This window comes from Micropterus salmoides, unplaced genomic scaffold (genome assembly GCF_014851395.1).
Source record: "Micropterus salmoides isolate LMB-PRFRI ecotype aquatic unplaced genomic scaffold, ASM1485139v1 Ms_hic_scaffold_1, whole genome shotgun sequence".
Taxonomy (NCBI): Eukaryota; Metazoa; Chordata; class Actinopteri; order Centrarchiformes; family Centrarchidae; genus Micropterus; species Micropterus salmoides.
The window spans coordinates 23,361,537-23,388,001 of NW_024040040.1; the positions used below are offsets into that span (position 1 = coordinate 23,361,537).

Here is a 26,465-nt window from a genome sequence, read left to right on the forward strand (position 1 = left end):
CACGCCACGGACACGCCCATTGACGAAAACTTGCAAATAGCACAACTTTTCATCTTCAATGCCTTTAGAAGGCACAGCAGAAATTTGAGGTCGGTCGGACTAAATCCCTAGGAGGAGTTCGTTAAAGTACGAAGTGTGTAAATCATCCAAAATTTGACGTAAAATTCAAAATGGCCGACTTCCTGTTGGGTTTAGGCTATGGCTCCAAGAGACTTTTTTGTGCGTCTGGACAAGATACACGTACCACAGAAAATTCGTGCACGTAGGTGAAACGTGCGGCGGGGGCTGCTTCGTTAAAGTCACTTTCTGTTGCCAGCAGGTGGCGCTATGACTGTGGGTGAATGTCGCATGTACATGTGTTCAGGGCGGGACTCTCATCCTACATGTACAGTTTGGTCCAGATGTGAGCATGTACACTGAAGTACGACAACTTCCGTGTCATGGCGAAGAGTTGATCTTTGACGCCACGCCACGGACACGCCCATTGACGAAAACTTGCAAATAGCACAACTTTTCATCTTCAATGCCTTTAGAAGGCACAGCACAAATTTGAGGTCGGTCGGACTAAATCCCTAGGAGGAGTTCGTTAAAGTACGAAGTGTGTAAATCATCCAAAATTTGACGTAAAATTCAAAATGGCCGACTTCCTGTTGATTTTAGGCTATGGCTCCAAGAGACTTTTTTGTGCGTCTGGACAAGATACACGTACCACAGAAAATTCGTGCACGTAGGTGAAACGTGCGGCGGGGGCTGCTTCGTTAAAGGTCACTTTCTGTTGCCAGCAGGTGGCGCTATGACTGTGGGTGAATGTCGGCATGTACATGTGTTCAGGGCGGGACTCTCATCCTAGATGTACAGTTTGGTCCAGATGTGAGCATGTACACTGAAGTTACAACAACTTCCTGTTTCATGGCGAATCATCGACGCCACGGACACGCCCATTGACGAAAACGCAAATAGCACAACTTTTCATCGTCAATGCCTTTAGAAGGCACAGCAGAAATTTGACGTCGATCCGACTAAATCCCTAGGAGGAGTTCGTTAAAGTACGAAGTGTGTAAATCATCCAAAAATGGCCATAAAATTCAAATGGCCGACTTCCTGTTGACTTTAGGCTATGGGTTCTTGAGGCTTTTTTGTGCGTCTTGATACGATACATGTCCCCAGAAAATTTCGTACATGTAGGTTGAACGTGAACGAGGGGCTAATTTTTCCAATTTTCTAGGTGGCGCTAGCGAGTCATTTTGCAACGCCCATGTGCGAAACTTGTAGAATACGAAATTTTTCACCGGTTCTGACATGTTTGCAAATTTTGGTGAGTTTTCGAGTATGTTTAGGCCATGTCATTTGAGCCTACTTTGCAGAAAAAAAAAAAAAAAAAAATAAAGCTGCAAGCAGCGTTGGGCGGGCCCTCGCACTTGTAGCGCGTCCGCGTGTGAGCCGGCCGAGTTGCATTCTGGAGCTCTGCCGGTGCGGCTGTGAATTTCCTACGCGGTTATGTCGCCGCATGAAGGTGCTATATGTCACTTCCTGTGTCCCCTATGTGGAGCTACATAGCACTTGCCGCTATGAATATAAATCGGTATTGACGTGTAGATGTCTGGGGGTCAGAGAGTTATCAAGCACGCAAAGTTTGTTCAGATGTGAGCATGTACACTGAACAATAATGTACCCAAACAATAAAATAAATTCCTTTTATATTTCCCTGCCTTGTTGTTTATGTGTACATACAGAGGAAGAATGTGATAACAGCACACATTTCATCGTTACTGTGTGCTGTACCGCAGTTCTGTGTCCATGCATGCAGCAAACTGAAAGCACTGTCTGTCGGAGCGTCTACGTGAAAAGAGAAGGAAGACATGCTGGTAGTGTCTTCAGAGTTGTTAAACACCTCAGCGCACTGAAGGAAGCCATCTGACTGTGTGAGGGGCAAGATCGTTGATGTCTGCAGGCAGAGTAGGAGCTCTCCTGTCTGACTGGTCCACCAATAGCAGAGAAGATGACCCCTTGAGACACAGCCCCTCCTCATTTGCATAATGAGGCAGAAATGCATACAAAATTTAAGACAGGCAGAAATAAATACCATGGGTGAAAATAAATAAGGTAAATAAATACAAAGGAAGAATAAAACAGACAAAAATATTAAAACACACACATAAATAAATACATTAAAAAAATTAGTAATAAATAAAGTTGAATAAACAAATAAGGTAATTATAACAAAGGTGAATAAGTAAAGGCACTAATTAAAATATATACATTTATGTCTCCTTGTATAATTTAATTACTACCTACATTTATTTATTTACTTTATTTTTTTGTGTATTTAATTGGATGCTTATTTATTTATTGAGCATTTATTTATTTCTGTATTTATTTCTGACTGTGTCAGGATCGGTCCTCCATAGCGGGGTGGGAGAGTTATCAAGCACGTAAAGTTTGGTTCAGATGTGAGCATGTACACTGAAGTTACAACAACTTCCTGTGTCATGGCGAAGACTTGATCTCTGACGCCACGCCACGGACACACCCATTGACGAAAACTCGCAAATAGCACAACTTTTCATCTTCAATGCCTTTAGAAGGCACAGCACAAATTTGAAGTCGGTCGGACTAAATCCCTAGGAGGAGTTCGTTAAAGTACGAAGTGTGTAAATCATCCAAAATTTGACGTAAAATTCAAAATGGCCGACTTCCTGTTGATTTTAGGGCATCGCTCCAAGAGGCTTTTTTGTGCGTCTGGACAAGATACACGTACCACAGAAAATTCGTGCACGTAGGTAAACGTGCGGCGGGGGCTGCTTCGTTAAAAGTCACTTCCTGTTGCCAGCAGGTGGCGCTATGACTGTCTGTGAATGTCAGCATGTACATGTGTTCAGGGCGGGACTCTCATCCTACATGTACAGTTTGGTCCAGATGTGAGCATGTACACTGAAGTTACGACAACTTCCGTGTCATGGCGAAGAGCTGATCTTTGACGCCACGCCACGGACACGCCCATTGACGAAAACTTGCAAATAGCACAACTTTTCATCTTCAATGCCTTTAGAAGGCACAGCACAAATTTGAGGTCGGTCGGACTAAATCCCTAGGAGGAGTTCGTTAAAGTACGAAGTGTGTAAATCATCCAAAATTTGACGTAAAATTCAAAATGGCCGACTTCCTGTTGATTTTAGGGCATCGCTCCAAGAGGCTTTTTTGTGCGTCTGGACAAGATACACGTACCACAGAAAATTCGTGCACGTAGGTAAAACGTGCGGCGGGGGCTGCTTCGTTAAAAGTCACTTCCTGTTGCCAGCAGGTGGCGCTATGACTGTGTGAATGTCAGCATGTACATGTGTTCAGGGCGGGACTCTCATCCTACATGTACAGTTTGGTCCAGATGTGAGCATGTACACTGAAGTTACGACAACTTCCGTGTCATGGCGAAGAGCTGATCTTTGACGCCACGCCACGGACACGCCCATTGACGAAAACTTGCAAATAGCACAACTTTTCATCTTCAATGCCTTTAGAAGGCACAGCACAAATTTGAGGTCGGTCGGACTAAATCCCTAGGAGGAGTTCGTTAAAGTACGAAGTGTGTAAATCATCCAAAATTTGACGTAAAATTCAAAATGGCCGACTTCCTGTTGATTTAGGCTATGGCTCCAAGAGGCTTTTTTGTGCGTCTGGACAAGATACACGTACCACAGAAAATTCGTGCACGTAGGTGAAACGTGCGGCGGGGGCTGCTTCGTTAAAGGTCACTTTCTGTTGCCAGCAGGTGGCGCTATGACTGTGGGTGAATGTCGGCATGTACATGTGTTCAGGGCGGGACTCTCATCCTACATGTACAGTTTGGTCCAGATGTGAGCATGTACACTGAAGTTACAACAACTTCCTGTTTCATTGCGAATCATCGACGCCACGGACACGCCCATTGACGAAAACGCGCAAATAGCACAACTTTTCATCGTCAATGCCTTTAGAAGGCACAGCAGAAATTTGACGTCGATCCGACTAAATCCCTAGGAGGAGTTCGTTAAAGTACGAAGTGTGTAAATCATCCAAAAATGGCCATAAAATTCAAAATGGCCGACTTCCTGTTGACTTTAGGCTATGGGTTCTTGAGGCTTTTTTGTGCGTCTTGATACGATACATGTCCCCAGAAAATTTCGTACATGTAGGTTGAACGTGAACGAGGGGCTAATCATTTCCAATTTTCTAGGTGGCGCTAGCGAGTCATTTTGCCACGCCCATGTGCGAAACTTGTAGAATACGAAATTTTTCACCGGTTCTGACATGTTTGCAAATTTTGGTGAGTTTTCGAGTATGTTTAGGCCATGTCATTTGGGCCTACTTTGCAGAAAAAAAAAAAAAAAAAAAAAAAAATTCAATAACCTCGCATCGGGCCCTAATTAAAGCTGCAAGCAGCGTTGGGCGGGCCCTCGCACTTGTAAGCGCGTCCGCGTGAGCCGGCCGAGTTGCACATTCTGGAGCTCTGCCGGTGCGGCTGTGAATTTCCTACGCGGTTCCGACGCCGCATGAAGTGCTATATGTCACTTCCTGTGTCCCCTATGTGGAGCTACATAGCACTTGCCGCTATGAATATAAATCGGTATTGACGTGTAGATGTCTGCGGGGTGGGAGAGTTATCAAGCACGTAAAGTTTGTTTCAGATGTGAGCATGTACACTGAACAATAATGTACCCAAACAATAAAATAAATTCCTTTTATATTTCCCTGCCTTGTTGTTTATGTGTACATACAGAGGAAGAATGTGAGAACAGCACACATTTCATCGTTACTGTGTGTTAGAGCATGGGAGAACAGTGGATACTTTTAATACAGCCCACACCCCTAATACTGTGTAACTATAACAAGTAGAGAACAGAAGAAAAAGATGTTCTTTCTTTACAACTGTCTGCATAGCTTATTCATATTGTGTAATGAATGAAAATAAATAGGCCTACTAGGCTCCTCTCTACTTTGACATTTAAGATTAGCTTGTTTGATCCACCTTCATACACATGTGACATTACTGTACAACTTGAGAAAGGTGAGTTGTTTTCTGCTCCAGCCTGCCTAAAAGAAAAGCGTTTTTGGGATTAAATGGACTTTATTAGCTGCTGCAGTGCAGGATGAACTCAGAATAGACCCATTTCTCACCTTATTATTCTAAATCATGCAACGAAGAAGAAGAAATGCATAATAAATCCTGGGACAAAATCTGTCCACAAATACTGTACAGCATGTAGTCTGATGAACAAGACTTGTGTTATAGCTGACTTGGGCAGTGAAATGTTTAATTTTTTAATTCATGTGGTCATAGTTGTCCACAACTCAAATCAGAATATAAGAAGAAATGTTTTATACCACCTCAAGAAGGCTTCCTATCAGAAAGGTAGGAAGGTATTTCAAATGTACAACTGCAGTACTTAAATCTAAGTAAAGTAATTTCCCTGACATTACTGTGTTACGCATGTAACAGGTTTTATACTTCCTGTGAGTATAATCCAATCAATCTTATTTTCATACTGTATATCCGTTGTGTAATTTGATAAATTGTGTTGTATGTGTGCTCGCATCTCTCATCTCAGAGAAGACTCTGACTGCAACATGCGTCTTTGTAAAGAGAGAAACGGACAGAAAAAGTCTCTAACTCTGCCTGTCAGCTCGCTCTGCTCCGTTAAAACTGAATTTACCATACAGAATTGAATACGAGTGCACTCCAGATTTAGCTGCAGCCAGCTGACCGTGTGCTTCTCCCTATACCGCAGTTCTGTGTCCATGCATGCAGCAAACTGAAAGCACTGTCTGTCGGAGCGTCTACGTGAAAAGAGAAGGAAGACATTGCTGGTAGTATTGTCTTCAGAGTTGTTAAACACCTCAGCGCACTGAAGGAAGCCATCTGACTGTGTGAGGGGCAAGATCGTTGATGTCTGCAGGCAGAGTAGGAGCTCTCCTGTCTGACTGGTCCACCAATAGCAGAGAAGATGACCCCTTGAGACACAGCCCCTCCTCATTTGCATAATGAGGCAGAAATGCATACAAAAATTTAAAAAGACAGGCAGAAATAAATACCATGGGTGAAAATAAATAAGGTAAATAAATACAAAGGAAGAATAAAACAGACAAAAATATTAAAACACACACATAAATAAATACATTAAAAAAATTAGTAATAAATAAAGTTGAATAAACAAATAAGGTAATTATAACAAAGGTGAATAAGTAAAGGCACTAATTAAAATATAACATTTATGTCTCCTTGTATAATTTAATTACTACCTACATTTATTTATTTACTTTATTTTTTTGTGTATTTAATTGGATGCTTATTTATTTATTGAGCATTTATTTATTTCTGTATTTATTTCTGACTGTGTCAGGATCGGTCCTCCATAGCGGGGTGGGAGAGTTATCAAGCACGTAAAGTTTGGTTCAGATGTGAGCATGTACACTGAAGTTACAACAACTTCCTGTGTCATGGCGAAGACTTGATCTCTGACGCCACGCCACGGACACACCCATTGACGAAAACTCGCAAATAGCACAACTTTTCATCTTCAATGCCTTTAGAAGGCACAGCACAAATTTGAAGTCGGTCGGACTAAATCCCTAGGAGGAGTTCGTTAAAGTACGAAGTGTGTAAATCATCCAAAATTTGACGTAAAATTCAAAATGGCCGACTTCCTGTTGATTTTAGGGCATCGCTCCAAGAGGCTTTTTTGTGCGTCTGGACAAGATACACGTACCACAGAAAATTCGTGCACGTAGGTGAAACGTGCGGCGGGGGCTGCTTCGTTAAAAGTCACTTCCTGTTGCCAGCAGGTGGCGCTATGACTGTGGTGAATGTCAGCATGTACATGTGTTCAGGGCGGGACTCTCATCCTACATGTACAGTTTGGTCCAGATGTGAGCATGTACACTGAAGTTACGACAACTTCCGTGTCATGGCGAAGAGTTGATCTTTGACGCCACGCCACGGACACGCCCATTGACGAAAACTTGCAAATAGCACAACTTTTCATCTTCAATGCCTTTAGAAGGCACAGCACAAATTTGAGGTCGGTCGGACTAAATCCCTAGGAGGAGTTCGTTAAAGTACGAAGTGTGTAAATCATCCAAAATTTGACGTAAAATTCAAAATGGCCGACTTCCTGTTGGGTTTAGGCTATGGCTCCAAGAGACTTTTTTGTGCGTCTGGACAAGATACACGTACCACAGAAAATTCGTGCACGTAGGTGAAACGTGCGGCGGGGGCTGCTTCGTTAAAAGTCACTTCCTGTTGCCAGCAGGTGGCGCTATGACTGTGGGTGAATGTCAGCATGTACATGTGTTCAGGGCGGGACTCTCATCCTACATGTACAGTTTGGTCCAGATGTGAGCATGTACACTGAAGTTACGACAACTTCCGTGTCATGGCGAAGAGTTGATCTTTGACGCCACGCCACGGACACGCCCATTGACGAAAACTTGCAAATAGCACAACTTTTCATCTTCAATGCCTTTAGAAGGCACAGCACAAATTTGAGGTCGGTCGGACTAAATCCCTAGGAGGAGTTCGTTAAAGTACGAAGTGTGTAAATCATCCAAAATTTGACGTAAAATTCAAAATGGCCGACTTCCTGTTGTTTAGGCTATGGCTCCAAGAGACTTTTTTGTGCGTCTGGACAAGATACACGTACCACAGAAAATTCGTGCACGTAGGTGAAACGTGCGGCGGGGGCTGCTTCGTTAAAGGTCACTTTCTGTTGCCAGCAGGTGGCGCTATGACTGTGGGTGAATGTCGGCATGTACATGTGTTCAGGGCGGGACTCTCATCCTACATGTACAGTTTGGTCCAGATGTGAGCATGTACACTGAAGTTACAACAACTTCCTGTTTCATGCGAATCATCGACGCCACGGACACGCCCATTGACGAAAACGCGCAAATAGCACAACTTTTCATCGTCAATGCCTTTAGAAGGCACAGCAGAAATTTGACGTCGATCCGACTAAATCCCTAGGAGGAGTTCGTTAAAGTACGAAGTGTGTAAATCATCCAAAAATGGCCATAAAATTCAAAATGGCCGACTTCCTGTTGACTTTAGGCTATGGGTTCTTGAGGCTTTTTTGTGCGTCTTGATACGATACATGTCCCCAGAAAATTTCGTACATGTAGGTTGAACGTGAACGAGGGGCTAATTTTTTCCAATTTTCTAGGTGGCGCTAGCGAGTCATTTTGCAACGCCCATGTGCGAAACTTGTAGAATACGAAATTTTTCACCGGTTCTGACATGTTTGCAAATTTTGGTGAGTTTTCGAGTATGTTTAGGCCATGTCATTGGGCCTACTTTGCAGAAAAAAGAAAAAATTAAAGCTGCAAGCAGCGTTGGGCGGGCCCTCGCACTTGTAAGCGCGTCCGCGTGTGAGCCGGCCGAGTTGCATATTCTGGAGCTCTGCCGGTGCGGCTGTGAATTTGCTACGCGGTTATGTCGCCGCATGAAGGTGCTATATGTCACTTCCTGTGTCCCCTATGTGGAGCTACATAGCACTTGCCGCTATGAATATAAATCGGTATTGACGTGTAGATGTCTGGGGGTCAGAGAGTTATCAAGCACGCAAAGTTTGGTTCAGATGTGAGCATGTACACTGAACAATAATGTACCCAAACAATAAAATAAATTCCTTTTATATTTCCCTGCCTTGTTGTTTATGTGTACATACAGAGGAAGAATGTGATAACAGCACACATTTCATCGTTACTGTGTGCTGTACCGCAGTTCTGTGTCCATGCATGCAGCAAACTGAAAGCACTGTCTGTCGGAGCGTCTACGTGAAAAGAGAAGGAAGACATGCTGGTAGTGTCTTCAGAGTTGTTAAACACCTCAGCGCACTGAAGGAAGCCATCTGACTGTGTGAGGGGCAAGATCGTTGATGTCTGCAGGCAGAGTAGCCTAGAGCTCTCCTGTCTGACTGGTCCACCAATAGCAGAGAAGATGACCCCTTGAGACACAGCCCCTCCTCATTTGCATAATGAGGCAGAAATGCATACAAAATTTAAAAAGACAGGCAGAAATAAATACCATGGGTGAAAATAAATAAGGTAAAAATACAAAGGAAGAATAAAACAGACAAAAATATTAAAACACACACATAAATAAATATTAAAAAAATTAGTAATAAATTGAAGATATAAGAATAATAAATAAGGTAATATAACAAAGGTGAATAAGTAAAGGCACTAATTAAAATATATACATTTATGTCTCCTTGTATAATTTAATTATACCACATTTATTTATTTACTTTATTTTTTTGTGTATTTAATTGGATGCTTATTTATTTATTGAGCATTTATTTATTTCTGTATTTATTTCTGACTGTGTCAGGATCGGTCCTCCATAGCGGGGTGGGAGAGTTATCAAGCACGTAAAGTTTGGTTCAGATGTGAGCATGTACACTGAAGTTACAACAACTTCCTGTGTCATGGCGAAGACTTGATCTTGACGCCACGCCACGGACACACCCATTGACGAAAACTCGCAAATAGCACAACTTTTCATCTTCAATGCCTTTAGAAGGCACAGCACAAATTTGAAGTCGGTCGGACTAAATCCCTAGGAGGAGTTCGTTAAAGTACGAAGTGTGTAAATCATCCAAAATTTGACGTAAAATTCAAAATGGCCGACTTCCTGTTGATTTTAGGGCATCGCTCCAAGAGGCTTTTTTGTGCGTCTGGACAAGATACACGTACCACAGAAAATTCGTGCACGTAGGTGAAACGTGCGGCGGGGGCTGCTTCGTTAAAAGTCACTTCCTGTTGCCAGCAGGTGGCGCTATGACTGTGGGTGAATGTCAGCATGTACATGTGTTCAGGGCGGGACTCTCATCCTACATGTACAGTTTGGTGCAGATGTGAGCATGTACACTGAAGTTACGACAACTTCCGTGTCATGGCGAAGAGCTGATCTTTGACGCCACGCCACGGACACGCCCATTGACGAAAACTTGCAAATAGCACAACTTTTCATCTTCAATGCCTTTAGAAGGCACAGCACAAATTTGAGGTCGGTCGGACTAAATCCCTAGGAGGAGTTCGTTAAAGTACGAAGTGTGTAAATCATCCAAAATTTGACGTAAAATTCAAAATGGCCGACTTCCTGTTGGGTTTAGGCTATGGCTCCAAGAGACTTTTTTGTGCGTCTGGACAAGATACACGTACCACAGAAAATTCGTGCACGTAGGTGAAACGTGCGGCGGGGGCTGCTTCGTTAAAAGTCACTTCCTGTTGCCAGCAGGTGGCGCTATGACTGTGGGTGAATGTCAGCATGTACATGTGTTCAGGGCGGGACTCTCATCCTACATGTACAGTTTGGTCCAGATGTGAGCATGTACACTGAAGTTACGACAACTTCCGTGTCATGGCGAAGAGTTGATCTTTGACGCCACGCCACGGACACGCCCATTGACGAAAACTTGCAAATAGCACAACTTTTCATCTTCAATGCCTTTAGAAGGCACAGCACAAATTTGAGGTCGGTCGGACTAAATCCCTAGGAGGAGTTCGTTAAAGTACGAAGTGTGTAAATCATCCAAAATTTGACGTAAAATTCAAAATGGCCGACTTCCTGTTGGGTTTAGGCTATGGCTCCAAGAGACTTTTTTGTGCGTCTGGACAAGATACACGTACCACAGAAAATTCGTGCACGTAGGTGAAACGTGCGGCGGGGGCTGCTTCGTTAAAGGTCACTTTCTGTTGCCAGCAGGTGGCGCTATGACTGTGGGTGAATGTCGGCATGTACATGTGTTCAGGGCGGGACTCTCATCCTAGATGTACAGTTTGGTCCAGATGTGAGCATGTACACTGAAGTTACAACAACTTCCTGTTTCATGCGAATCATCGACGCCACGGACACGCCCATTGACGAAAACGCGCAAATAGCACAACTTTTCATCGTCAATGCCTTTAGAAGGCACAGCAGAAATTTGACGTCGATCCGACTAAATCCCTAGGAGGAGTTCGTTAAAGTACGAAGTGTGTAAATCATCCAAAAATGGCCGTAAAATTCAAAATGGCCGACTTCCTGTTGACTTTAGGCTATGGGTTCTTGAGGCTTTTTTGTGCGTCTTGATATGATACATGTCCCCAGAAAATTTCGTACATGTAGGTTGAACGTGAACGAGGGGCTAATTTTTCCAATTTTCTAGGTGGCGCTAGCGAGTCATTTTGCAACGCCCATGTGCGAAACTTGTAGAATACGAAATTTTTCACCGGTTCTGACATGTTTGCAAATTTTGGTGAGTTTTCGAGTATGTTTAGGCCATGTCATTTGGCCTACTTTGCAGAAAAAAAAAAAAAAAAAAAAAAAAAAAAATAATAATCCGAGCAAATTCAATAGGGACCTCACACGGTCGTGCTCGGGCCCTAAATATATAATCCGAGCAAATTCAATAGGGACCTCACACGGTCGTGCTCGGGCCCTAATTAAAGCTGCAAGCAGCGTTGGGCGGGCCCTCGCACTTATAGCGCGTCCTCGTGTGAGCTGGCCGAGTTGTATATTCTGGAGCTCTGCCGGTGCTGCTGTGAATTTCCTACGTGGATCCGACGCCGCATGAAGGTGTTATATGTCACTTCCTGTGTCCCCTATGTGGAGCTACATAGCACTTGCCGCTATGAATATAAATCGGTATTGGCGTGTAGATGTCTGCGGGGTGGGAGAGTTATCAAGCACGTAAAGTTTGTTTCAGATGTGAGCATGTACACTGAACAATAATGTACCCAAACAATAAAATAAATTCCTTCTATATTTCCCTGCCTTGTTGTTTATGTGTACATACAGAGGAAGAATGTGAGAACAGCACACATTTCATCGTTACTGTGTGCTAGAGCATGGGAGAACAGTGGATACTTTTAATACAGCCCACACCCCTAATACTGTGTAACTATAACAAGTAGAGAACAGAAGAAAAAGATGTTCTTTCTTTACAACTGTCTGCATAGCTTATTCATATTGTGTAATGAATGAAAATAAATAGGCCTACTAGGCTCCTCTCTACTTTGACATTTAAGATTAGCTTGTTTGATCCACCTTCATACACATGTGACATTACTGTACAACTTGAGAAAGGTGAGTTGTTTTCTGCTCCAGCCTGCCTAAAAGAAAAGCGTTTTTGGGATTAAATGGACTTTATTAGCTGCTGCAGTGCAGGATGAACTCAGAATAGACCCATTTCTCACCTTATTATTCTAAATCATGCAACGAAGAAGAAGAAATGCATAATAAATCCTGGGACAAAATCTGTCCACAAATACTGTACAGCATGTAGTCTAATGAACAAGACTTGTGTTATAGCTGACTTGGGCAGTGAAATGTTTAATTTTTTTTATTTATGTGGTCATAGTTGTCCAAAACTCAAATCAGAAATATTTTATACCACCTCAAGAAGGCTTCCTATCAGAAAGGTAGGAAGGTATTTCAAATGTACAACTGCAGTACTTAAATCTAAGTAAAGTAATTTCCCTGACATTTTTGTGTTACTTTACTTTTAATAGACGAATGTAACAGGTTTTATACTTCCTGTGAGTATAATCCAATCAATCTTATTTTCATACTGTATATCCGTTGTGTAATTTGATAAATTGTGTTGTATGTCGTGCTCGCATCGTGCACTACTGAGACTTCATTGCCCTCTTCAGAGAAGACTCTGACTGCAACATGCGTCTTTGTAAAGAGAGAAACGGACAGAAAAAGTCTCTAACTCTGCCTGTCAGCTCGCTCTGCTCCGTTAAAACTGAATTTACCATACAGAATTGAATACGAGTGCACTCCAGATTTAGCTGCAGCCAGCTGACCGTGTGCTTCTCCCTATACCGCAGTTCTGTGTCCATGCATGCAGCAAACTGAAAGCACTGTCTGTCGGAGCGTCTACATGAAAAGAGAAGGAATACATTGCTGGTAGTATTGTCTTCAGAGTTGTTAAACACCTCAGTGCACTGAAGGAAGCCATCTGACTGTGTGAGGGGCAAGATCGTTGATGTCTGCAGGCAGAGTAGGAGCTCTCCTGTCTGACTGGTCCACCAATAGCAGAGAAGATGACCCCTTGAGTTATCAAGCACGTAAAGTTTGGTTCAGATGTGAGCATGTACACGTAAGTTACAACAACTTCCTGTGTCATGGCGAAGACTTGATCTCTGACGCCACGCCACGGACACACCCATTGACGAAAACTCGCAAATAGCACAACTTTTCATCTTCAATGCCTTTAGAAGGCACAGCACAAATTTGAAGTCGGTCGGACTAAATCCCTAGGAGGAGTTCGTTAAAGTACGAAGTGTGTAAATCATCCAAAATTTGACATAAAATTCAAAATGGCCGACTTCCTGTTGATTTTAGGGCATCGCTCCAAGAGGCTTTTTTGTGCGTCTGGACAAGATACACGTACCACAGAAAATTCGTGCACGTAGGTGAAACGTGCGGCGGGGGCTGCTTCGTTAAAAGTCACTTCCTGTTGCCAGCAGGTGGCGCTATGACTGTGGGTGAATGTCGGCATGTACATGTGTTCAGGGCGGGACTCTCATCCTACATGTACACTTTGGTCCAGATGTGAGCATATACACTGAAGTTACGACAACTTCCTGTGTCATGGCGAAGACTTGATCTTTGATGCCACGCCACGGACACGCCCATTGACGAAAACTCGCAAATAGCACAACTTTTCATCTTCTATGCCTTTAGAAGGCACAACAGAAATTTGAAGTCGGTCGGACTAAATCCCTAGGAGGAGTTCGTTAAAGTACGGAGTGTGTAAATCATCCAAAAATGGCCGTAAAATTCAAAATGGCCGACTTCCTGTTGGGTTTAGGCTATGGCTCCAAGAGACTTTTTTGTGCGTCTGGACAAGATACACGTACCACAGAAAATTCGTGCATGTAGGTGAAACGTGCGGCGGGGGCTGCTTCGTTAAAGGTCACTTTCTGTTGCCAGCAGGTGGCGCTATGACTGTGGGTGAATGTCGGCATGTACATGTGTTCAGGGCAGGACTCACATCCTACATGTACAGTTTGGTCCAGATGTGAGCATATACACTGAAGTTACGACAACTTCCTGTGTCATGGCGAAGAGTTGATCTTTGACGCCACGCCACGGACACGCCCATTGACGAAAACTCGCAAATAGCACAACTTTTCATCGTCAATGCCTTTAGAAGGCATAGCAGAAATTTGAGGTCGGTCGGACTAAATCCCTAGGAGGAGTTCGTTAAAGTACGAAGTGTGTAAATCATCCAAAATTTGACGTAAAATTCAAAATGGCCGACTTCCTGTTGGGTTTAGGCTATGGCTCCAAGAGGCTTTTTTGTGCGTCTGGACAAGATACACGTACCACAGAAAATTCGTGCACGTAGGTGAAACGTGCGGCGGGGGCTGCTTCGTTAAAAGTCACTTCCTGTTGCCAGCAGGTGGCGCTATGACTGTGGGTGAATGTTGGCATGTACATGTGTTCAGGGCGGGACTCTCATCCTACATGTACAGTTTGGATCGGATGTGAGCATATACACTGAAGTTACGACAACTTCCTGTGTCATGGCGAAGAGTTGATCTTTGACGCCACGCCACGGACACGCCCATTGACGAAAACTCGCAAATAGCACAACTTTTCATCGTCAATGCCTTTAGAAGGCACAGCAGAAATTTGACGTCGATCCGACTAAATCCCTAGGAGGAGTTTGTTAAAGTACGAAGTGTGTAAATCATCCAAAAATGGCCATAAAATTCAAAATGGCCGACTTCCTGTTGACTTTAGGGTATGGGTTCTTGAGGCTTTTTTGTGCGTCTTGATATGATACATGTTCCCAGAAAATTTCGTGCATGTAGGTTGAACGTGAACGAGGGGCTAATCTTTTCCAATTTTCTAGGTGGCGCTAGCGAGTCATTTTGCCACGCCCATGTGCGAAACTTATAGAATACAAAATTTTTTACCGGTTCTGACATGTTTGCAAATTTTGGTGAGTTTTCGAGTATGTTTAGGCCATGTCATTTTAGCCTACTTTGCAGAAAAAAAAAAAAAATAATAATCTTAGCAAATTCAATAGGGACCTCACACGGTCGTGCTCGGGCCCTAATGAAGAAACAATTATAGCATGGGGGGAAAACAGTTTTATTACCTTGTGCACCTTATTAACCACAACTCGCCAACCAAATTGCTCTCCATAAGATCAACCATACCCTAGCGAATATCTGGAAATTTTATATAGGCCTACAGTCAATGGAAAATGGTAGTTCTGTACTGTAACCAAGGTCCAGTGAGGCCTTCAAGTTAGAGGGCTGCACCTATAGCCTACTCATAGAATCTGGAGTTACAGTACTACCGTTCTATTTTGTATAGGCTTCGCCCTCTTGCATTAGAGGCGAATAAGGATAAGTCAACGGCGTACTGGCCCATACGGAACCACCAAGCACAGAACCACTGGCCCAGAGCCACATAATGAGCCACCCAGTCCCCCGCAACCCGCGTGTGCACAACCACCAATGTGTACAACGTGTGTATGTGTTCTGTCCACACGAAGTGTACGCTCTCGTGGGCTCATTCACAGTTTCTGTGAGGAGGGGACCTCTGACTGTGAACAAAGAGTGTACTGCTTGTTGCTTGAGCTCAAGCTGCAAATTAGCCACTTGGCTAACGGCAGCTGGCTCACACAGTGTGGGGAATGTGTGCTTGGTGTGGCTGACTCGACTGAGACACAGACAGCGTTTGTTCAACAACTTCCACACAAGGAGCAAGATTACAACACAGTCCCGAACCATCGCTTACCACTCTGAGCGATGAGGGTCAGCCAGCAGCAAGCAATCTGGTTGCTTAGCGACGTTAGCCGCTAATGTGGAGCAACGTGGAAACACAGGGTTTTGCCTGGTCGGCTGATCCAGGGGCATACCGCATGTCAGCTACACGTTAGCTTCCTGTTAGCTCAACGATCACTTGCCTCGCCGTGACAACATAGCAACGCCCGCTCTTCAGGAGGTCAGCAGGTCGAGGGCTTCGTCCTAGAGAGTGGGTGGACCACCACACCTCCTTGTCCTGGGCAGCAAGAGAGGCAAAATTATCATCCCAGCGCTGCCTCTCTTCAGGGGAAAGAAGGGCGCAGATTGGGCAGCGTGATCGGTCTACGTGCCCCAGTCTGAGGCACCCCACATCGGGGATGGAGGTCCGCCCGCTCTGGCAACTTGCTGGAAGACATCGTTTTTCTCTTCTTCTGACTGTAAATCTTCTGCTCTTTAGACAGCTCAGTGCTGAAGAAAAATGGGAGCGAAAGGCCAGGCCTCAACATTGTATATAAGCTGCAGACGTAGGAGAGGCCCACGCTATGAATGGGCGTAGACAAGCTTTTCTCAGTGCCGCACATGTGCACGTAGTGGTAAACCCAATAGCAATAGCCTTAGAGGGCGAAGCCTATACAAAATAGAACACCCTTAAAATCACCTAATAAACTGGTAACCACAAACAATAACCCTTCGCGCTATGGGACCTTAATTCTGAAGAAAAATATGGTATGGTGGTAAAAATATGGTATGGTAGTCAACAGCAAGAGACAACTACTATTTTGATCCCATTTAAATTGTGCCCTGAATCACACACGATATTTGTCAGTTTAAAAGATATTTTAAGCCAAGAAAGTCGCAGTTTGTCATAAAACTCTTTAAAAATACAAAATTAGAAAGACCACAAACCCAAAACTCATGTGTTTACCATAATTTCTAGAGATATTTTAACATAATATGTTTTACCTTAAAATCAACATTTAATAAACATAGCCTATTCCATATTTTTAACATCTTATTTCCATAGGAATGACGCTATGTGTTTGCCGAATGCTGAAAGGATTCATACTGTAAATTTAAATGTACACATCAGTTAAATCTGTAATTTAGACAGAATGATACGTTTATTTACGGTATTCTCCCATTAATTTTAACATTATTATTAATATTGTTATATTTTAACAATAAAAACGCGTGTTTCTTCAACATTAGTTGTTATTCACTGTATCTACTACAGTGAAATACCATTTTGAATTTTATGGTCTTTTACTGTTGCTATTTACATTTGTACACATCAGCTAAATCTGTAATTTAGACAGAATGATACCGTTTATTTTAAGGTTATTACTTGCTTATGGCATTACGGTATTTTCCCATTAATTTTACCAAAATGTTGTATTTTAACAATAAAAACGCGTGTTTCTTCGACATATTATGACTGTGACAATTACAGTAATGTACTGTTTCTTGATTTAGAGTTATTCACTGTATAAACTACGGTAAAATACTATTTTGAATATTATGGTCTTTCACTCACGCGATTTGTATTTGTACACATCAGCTAAATCTGTAATTTAGACAGAATGATACCGTTTATTTTATGGTTATTACTTGCTTGTAGCATTACGGTATTTTCCTATTAATTTTACCAAAATTTTATATTTTAACATTTGACATATTATGACAGTCACAATTACAGTAATGTACTGTTTCTTGATTTAGGGTAATTCACTGTATCTACTACGATGAAATACTATTTTGAATTTTATGGTCTTTTACTGTTGCTATTTGACAGTTTTTTACTGCAAATTCTACAAACTTTTTTTTACAGTGTTCCACTCTGAATCATGATGAGAAGTCTCCAGCAACTAGACCTTTCAGTGTTTATCACTATGATGTTAATGACGGTCGCTTTATGTGCTTTGAAGTTGTTCAAGTTCCCTGTTGGGGAGGGAAAACAAAAATGTCTTTTGATTCAATATCTGGGCACTGGTATGAAGTATTTGTCATTGTTAATTTTTTTGTGATCTTACTTATGTTCAGTGAGATTAGTTTTTATTGTTGCAAGCCGCTCTCTTTTTCAAATGAGTATTGATTAGAATACGACTTGTGGTGGCTCCATTGTTGGGCTTCATAATGTTACACTGTTTTGTTTTCATAGGAAACCATCACAGATGGCTCCATTCCAGCATTTCTTGCGGAGCAGGAATTATTGTTATCACAAGTCAAAATGTCTGCTGGAAAAAAGTGGCTTATTGTATTGCTTATTTGTTGTTTAAAAACCCATCTAACCCTGTTCTCAGCCTGTTCTCATCTCAGGGCGTCATATGCCAACGATTTGAGAAAGAGTGACAAAGCGTAGTTATTTGACGCTTAAGGTACGTGTGAGACGCACCGGGTGCGTCTCTATGAGACGCTTCCAGACATTCTGGGGCATCCCGTACAGACCGGAAGTGCTAGTTAGCTAGCGGTAGCGACAGCCCCCCGAAGCCCCTACCCTTACCACAACCATCAGAAATGTTAGTACCTAAACCTAAGTCACTGACTTTATGCATGATTATTGATTATTTCACAACATGTAATCCATAATTTGGGTATTTTCTTGAAGGTCTGCAAGTCTGAGAAATAGGTTTCAGATGCCAAATACAATAGGTCGCCTATTTTCAGTGGTCACAGTGTTGGTGTATAAAGTGTGAGGCTTTACAGCCTCAGAGGAGGGAGTGTTGTGAATTATTTTAGAGCATTATAGCCTAAATTGTTATCATTAATTACTAGAACAATGGTGGTCTAAATTTTCATCATTTAAAGTGTTATTTTATAGTGTAAAGTTAGGATCAGAGTTTTAAAAACTCTATAGCTCTGAGTGTATGTGCTCCTTTCTGTATCTAACTGCCCAGGCTCAACAGTAGCACATGAGTGTGTGTGTGAGTAAGCAAGCACAGTGGGATAGCAAGACAGCATAAAAAACACCTGCAAAGGAAAATGTAGAAGCAGATTTTGTGAAAATTGTTTTACAAAACATACATCAATATTGTCAATCACAGTAAGAATGCCCTGTTTCTAGCACAGAGCACAAAACAACACCTGTTTATTCCACAAAAGTCAGGTTATGGATGAAATGGTATGATCAAGCGGAGGGCATGCAAAGGACACAGAGAGGAGGAGCAGCGCAGTCAGGGACTTTCCCACCAAATGCTGAGGCACTTAAAAATCTTGGACGTTCCCAGATCCAGGTGCAGTAGGAAAGAGAGCCAAGAGATGATCTGAAGCCAAGAAACAGAGCTATAAAAGGAAGTCCAAAAGGAGGTGAAAGTCAGTTGATACATGATTTCATGTCAACTCGGGTCTCTGTTCTGGTAACAGAATGGGGCTCTATTTTGCACCGATCTCTGACACACTCCGTTGGAACTTTTGCATTCTAATTAGGGCCCGAGCACGAACTGTAAAGATTATATTTTTTCAGGGCCCAAGCACGAACCGTGCGAGGTCCCTATTGAATTTGTAAAGATTATATTTTTAGGGCCCGAGCACGACCGTGCGAGGTCCCTATTGAATTTGTAAAGATTATATTTTTACATTCACCCACAGTCATAGTGCCACCTGCTGGCAATAGGAAGTGACTTTTAACAAAGCAGCCCCCGCCGCACGTTTCACCTACGTGCACGAATTTTCTGTGGTACGTGTATCTTGTCCAGACGCACAAAAAAGCCTCTTGGAGCCATAGCCTAACCCAACAGGAAGTCGGCCATTTTGAATTTCACTGCAATTTTTGGATGATTTACACACTCCGTACTTTAACGAACTCCACCTAGGGATTTAGTCCGACCGACTTCAAATTTGTGCTGTGCCTTCTAAAGGCATTGAAGATGAAAAGTTGTGCTGTGAGTTTTCGTCAATGGGCGTGTCCGTGGCGTGGCGTCAAAGATCAACTCTTTGCCATGACACAGGAAGTTGCTGTAACTTCAGTGTACATGCTCACATCTGGACCAAAGTGTACATGTAGGATGAGAGTCCAGCCCTGAACACATTTACATGCCGACATTCACCCACAGTCATAGCGCCACCTGCTGGCAACAGGAAGTGACTTTTAACGAAGCAGCCCCCGCCGCACGTTTCACCTACGTGCACGAATTTTCTGTGGTACGTGTATTTTGTCCAGACGCACAAAAAAGCCTCTTGGAGCGATGCCCTAAAACCAACAGGAAGTCGGCCATTTTGAATTTTACGTCAAATTTTGGATGATTTACACACTTCGTACTTTAACGAACTCCTCCTAGGGATTTAGTTCGACCGACCTCAAATTTCTGCTGTGCCTTCTAAAGGCATTGAAGATGAAAAGTTGTGCTATCTGTGAGTTTTCGTCAATGGGCGTGTCCATGGCGTGGCGTCAAAGATCAAGTCTTCGCCATGACACAGGAAGTTGTTGTAACTTCAGTGTACATGCTCACATCTGGACCAAACTGTACATGTAGGATGAGAGTCCCGCCCTGAACACATGTCCATACTGACATTCACCCACAGTCATAGCGCCACCTGCTGGCAACAGGAAGTGTCGTTTAACAAAGCAGCCCCCGCCGCACGTTTCACCTATGTGCACGAATTTTCTGTGGTACGTGTATCTTGTCCAGACGCACAAAAAAGCCTCTTGGAGCGATGCCCTAAAATCAACAGGAAGTCGGCCATTTTGAATTTTACGTCAAATTTTGGATGATTTACACACTTCGTACTTTAACAAACTCCTCCTAGGGATTTAGTCCGACCGACTTCAAATTTGTGCTGTGCCTTCTAAAGGCATTGAAGATGAAAAGTTGTGCTATTTGCGAATTTTCGTCAATGGGTGTGTCCGTGGCGTGGCGTCAGAGATCAAGTCTTCGCCATGACACAGGAAGTTGTTGTAGCTTCAGTGTACATGCTCACATCTTAACCAAACTTTACGTGCTTGATAACTCTCCCACCCAGCTATGGAGGACCGATCCTGACACAGTCAGAAATAAATACAGAAATAAATAAATGCTCAATAAATAAATAAGCATCCAATTAAATACACAAAAAAATAAAGTAAATAAATAAATGTAGGTAGTAATTAAATTATACAAGGAGACATAAATGTATATATTTTAATTAGTGCCTTTACTTATTCACCTTTGTTATAATTACCTTATTTGTTTATTCAACTTTATTTATTACTAATTTTTTTAATGTATTTATTTATGTGTGTTTTAATATTTTTGTCTGTTTTATTCTTCCTTTGTATTTATTTACCTTATTTATTTTCACCCATGGTATTTATTTCTGCCTGTCTTTTTTAAATTTTTGTATGCATTTCTGCCTCATTATGCAAATGAGGAGGGGCTGTGTCTCAAGGGGTCATCTTCTCTGCTATTGGTGGACCAGTCAGACAGGAGAGCTCTAGGCCTACTCTGCCTGCAGACATCAACGATCTTGCCCCTCACACAGTCAGATGGCTTCCTTCAGTGCGCTGAGGTGTTTAACAACTCTGAAGACAATACTACCAGCCATGTCTTCCTTCTCTTTTCACGTAGACGCTCCGACAGACAGTGCTTTCAGTTTGCTGCATGCATGGACACAGAACTGCGGTATAGGGAGAAGCACACGGTCAGCTGGCTGCAGCTAAATCTGGAGTGCACTCGTATTCAATTCTGTATAGTAAATTCAGTTTTAACGGAGCAGAGCGAGCTGACAGGCAGAGTTAGAGACTTTTTCTGTCCGTTTCTCTCTTTACAAAGACGCATGTTGCAGTCAGAGTCTTCTCTGAGATGCGAGCACGACATACAACACAATTTATCAAATTACACATCGGATATACAGTATGAAAATAAGATTGATTGGATTATACTCACAGGAAGTATAAAACCTGTTACATGCGTCTATTAAAAGTAAAGTAACACAAAAATGTCAGGGAAATTACTTTACTTAGATTTCAGGACTGCAGTTGTACATTTGAAATACCTTCCTACTGTGGTGTCCGAACGATAATGCTGCGATGATGTGTTGAGAAGAAATCCGCTTGACACTGTTCTTGATTATAAAAGTTTATTACATCAAAGAATTCAGCATCAATTACAAGCTCTGCAGCAGCTTGGAGAGTGACCCAGCCCGATAACCACTCTGTCTCTCTGTACATCGAACACAGCTTATATAGGACATGTTTAGGTCTCTGCTAAATACCATATGAGGGCACAGTGCTATAGAATAAGTGTAACCATCTGTTAGACACCACAGAAGGGTACAGTGCCTTCATTCACACTAATCTCTTCATACACACTAATCTCTACTCCCCCTAACACTGCACCCATCAATCATTACTTCCCCTAACACTGGGTCCACTGTGCCTCTCTCCAGCTCTGGGTCAGGGGTCAAATTCTATAGGAGGGTTCACTCTTGGTACACCCATCAATCATTACTTCCCCATAAGGGTTCACTGTCCCTCTCCCCAGCTGCAGAGCATTATGTTAAACTGTAATGGTCAAATGCACATATGTTATACACCACACTACCTTTCTGATAGGAAGCCTTCTTGAGGTGGTATAAAACATTTCTTCTTATATTCTGATTTGAGTTGTGGACAACTATGACCACATGAATTTAAAAAATTAAACATTTCACTGCCCAAGTCAGCTATAACACAAGTCTTGTTCATTAGACTACATGCTGTACAGTATTTGTGGACAGATTTTGTCCCAGGATTTATTATGCATTTCTTCTTCTTCGTTGCATGGTTTAGAATAATAAGGTGAGAAATGGGTCTGTTCTGAGTTCATCCTGCACTGCAGCAGCTAATAAAGTCCATTTAATCCCAAAAACGCTTTTCTTTTAGGCAGGCTGGAGCAGAAAACAACTCACCTTTCTCAAGTTGTACAGTAATGTCACATGTGTATGAAGGTGGATCAAACAAGCTAATCTTAAATGTGAAAGTAGAGAGGAGCCTAGTAGGCCTATTTATTTTCATTCATTACACAATATGAATAAGCTATGCAGACAGTTGTAAAGAAAGAACATCTTTTTCTTCTGTTCTCTACTTGTTATAGTTACACAGTATTAGGGGTGTGGGCTGTATTAAAAGTATCCACTGTTCTCCCATGCTCTAACACACAGTAACGATGAAATGTGTGCTGTTCTCACATTCTTCCTCTGTATGTACACATAAACAACAAGGCAGGGAAATATAAAAGGAATTTATTTTATTGTTTGGGTACATTATTGTTCAGTGTACATGCTCCCATCTGAAACAAACTTTACGTGCTTGATAACTCTCCCACCCCGCAGACATCTACACACCAATACCGATTTATATTCATAGCGGCAAGTGCTATGTAGCTCCACATAGGGGACACAGGAAGTGACATATAGCACCTTCATGCGGCGTCATAACCGCGTAGCAAATTCACAGCCGCACCGGCAGAGCTCCAGAATATGCAACTCGGCCGGCTCACACGCGGACGCGCTTACAAGTGCGAGGGCCTGCCCAACGCTGCTTGCAGCTTTAATATATATATATATATATATATTTTTTTTTTTAGGGCCCGAGCACGACCGTGTGAGGTCCCTATTGAATTTGCTAAGATTATTATTTTTTTTTTAGGGCCCGAGCACGACCGTGTGAGGTCCCTATTGAATTTGCTAAGATTATTAGGGCCCGAGCACGACCGTGTGAGGTCCCTATTGAATTTGCTAAGATTATTAGGGCCCGAGCACGACCGTGCGAGGTCCCTATTGAATTTGCTAAGATTATATATATATATATTTTTTTTTTTTCTGCAAAGTAGGCTCAATTGACATGGCCTAAACATACTCGAAAACTCACCAAAATTTGCAAACATGTCAGAACCGGTGAACCCATGATTTTTGGATGATTTACACACTTCGTACTTTAACGAACTCCTCCTAGGGATTTAGTCCGACCGACCTCAAATTTCTGCTGTGCCTTCTAAAGGCATTGAAGATGAAAAGTTGTGCTATTTGCGAGTTTTCGTCAATGGGCGTGTCCGTGGCGTCGATGATTCGCTATGAAACAGGAAGTTGTTGTAACTTCAGTGTACATGCTCACATCTGGACCAAAGTGTACATGTAGGATGACAGTCCGGCCCTGAACACATGTACATGCCGACATTCACCCACAGTCATAGTGCCAACTGCTGGCAACAGAAAGTGACCTTTAACGAAGCAGCCCCCGCTGCACGTTTCACCTACGTGCACAAATTTTCTGTGGTACATTTATCTTGTCCAGACGCACAAAAAAGCCTCAAGAACCCATACCCTAAAGTCAACAGGAAGTCAGCCATTTTGAATTTTACGGCCATTTTTGGATGATTTACACACTTCATACTTTTACAAACTCCTCCTAGGGATTTAGTCCGACCGACTTCAAATTTGTGCTGTGCCTTCTAAAGGCATTGAAGATGAAAAGTTGTGCTATTTGCGAGTTTTCGTCAATGGGTGTGTCCGTGGCGTGGCGTCAAAGATCAAGTCTCCGCCATGACACAGGAAGTTGCTGTAACTTCAGTGTACATGCTCACATCTGAAAAAAACTTTACGTGCTTGATAACTGTCCCACCCCGAAGACTTCTATACGCCAATACCGATTTATATTCATAGCGGCAAGTGCTATGTAGCTCCACATAGGGGACACAGGAAGTGACATATAGCACCTTCATGCAGCGTCGGAACCATGTAGCAAATTCACAGCCGCACCGGCAGAGCTCCAGAATGTGCAACTCGGCCGGCTCACACGCGGATGCGCTACACGTGCGAGGGCCCGCCCTACGCTGCTTGCAGCTTTAATTGACTTTGAATTCTGTCTTTGCGTACTACAAATTGATACAAACCTAATATTTAAACAGTTTTTAAGCTCCTGTACATGCTCAAACTCACACATGATGATGGCCGTGCCAATGGCATTGCTAAAGCAAAATAGTTCACCTTCTCCCTATAGCACTGTATTATGTTTAGTTTACTTTTAGTTTATCAGGTGGAATGGGACACAAATCCACTGATTAGGCCGAGAAATGGGGTGATTTCTGTTTCTGACTTCATTCTAATTCCACCCCCACAAGAAAACCGTCTTTCAGAAGCCCACATTTGTCCAAACCTTAATGTGTTACATGAAACAAGTGTCTTAAGCTACATATGGATTACTAAACATTTTAGATATTTGAAAAATGATTTAAAGTCTTCCACTGCAAAACACTACAGCGAATATAATGATGTTTTCACACAAAAGGGCACTAAGGGTTCTTTTATTTCCATTATGGTTTTACCATAAGGGTAAAAGCAGTTTCATACGGAGCAGTAAGTGTGTAGTGGTGACAGGCGTGTCAGAGTTTCATTTTCCTGGTCTGCAGTCAGACGCAGAGGCATGTAACCTTTTGTCAGCAACCATCTCTGGGCTGTGTGCAGTGTTACATTACAGTTGGCTGACTGGGCAGAGTATGGAGGGCAGAGAGTCTGTTCTGATTTCAAGCAAAACTGGGTCACTACGGTGTGTCCTGTATAATTTAACAACTCGAAGGGAGAGACCACAGAGAATTACAATCCTGTTCCCAAGGTTTAGAGCTGCAAATCTGCAAGTCTTTTGTTTAACCCGTGTAGAGAAGGTCAACTACTGTAGCTGACTGAAGCATGTTTAACCCTCTGTAGAACTCAACAAATGAGGAGTACAAGTCCATCTTGTACATTTTCAAATCTAGTTCGTATTTTATTTGTAATAAATAAAATCACCTACCTGACATATCTGATGTCTTAAATCTCTGCAAATCCAGTAACTTTACTTATCCCCAAAGATCGGTAATTTGTAATGCAGGCTTCCAGGAATAGTCAGTCATGAAGGCCCAAATGGCAGTCACATCTTTGCACCAGCTGATATGGAACCTTAAATACTGAGAAGGTCAATCGGTATCTGACGCTGCACAATGAAGGCACATCCCATTCTGTTTATATCTGCAGACTAAAGAGCGGTGGCCTGCTGGGTCTGCTCATCTGTTTGTTCAACTGGTCATTCAACTGGTAGTGTTGTGCAACAGACTCACCCTTCACAACTTGGCCTCCTGCCCCCCTGCTGTTGATTTTGGTTTTCTGGTTAGGGTTTCATAGATTAGATTAGATTGTTTTATTAGGCACACAACAAATGGCAGTGGAATTTGTACGGAATTTGACGTACATAAAATACACAACAAATAGACAACACACTTCACAACGTGTAACAATAAAAATTAAAGCTGCAAGCAGCGTTGGGCGGGCCCTCGCACTTGTAAGCGCGTCCGCGCGTGAGCCGGCCGAGTTGCTCATTCTGGAGCTCTGCCGGTGCGGCTGTGAATTTCCTACGCGGTTCCGACGCCGCATGAAGGTACTATATGTCACTTCTTGTGTCCCCTATGTGGAGCTACATAGCACTTGCCGCTATGAATATAAATCGGTATTAACGTGTAGATGTCTGCGGGGTGGGAGAGTTATCAAGCACGTAAAGTTTGTTTCAGATGTGAGTATGTACACCGAACAATAATGTACCCAAACAATAAAATAAATTCCTTTTATATTTCCCTGCCTTGTTGTTTATGTGTACATACAGAGGAAGAATGTGAGAACAGCACACATTTCATCGTTACTGTGTGTTAGAGCATGGGAGAACAGTGGATACTTTTAATACAGCCCACACCCCTAAT

General features: G+C 42.6%; 1 protein-coding gene across 10 annotated transcripts in view; it reads right to left on the minus strand.

Moving 5' to 3' along the window:
* gyg2 (glycogenin 2) overlaps positions 1-25,790 on the minus strand; it is a 107,621-nt gene extending 81,831 nt beyond the window's left edge. For 3 of the 10 annotated variants that reach the window (XM_038722779.1, XM_038722755.1, XM_038722764.1), the window contains exon 1: positions 25,529-25,790. Coding sequence is in view for 1 of the 10 variants with exons in the window: in XM_038722784.1 (XP_038578712.1) it covers positions 25,529-25,535 (7 nt within the window). In the remaining 9 variants the exon portion in view is untranslated. The remainder of the gene's footprint in view (positions 1-25,528) is intronic. The other 7 variants (XM_038722829.1, XM_038722819.1, XM_038722837.1 and 4 more) reach the window with 5 other exon arrangements.
* Between the last annotated feature and the right edge of the window lie 675 nt (positions 25,791-26,465).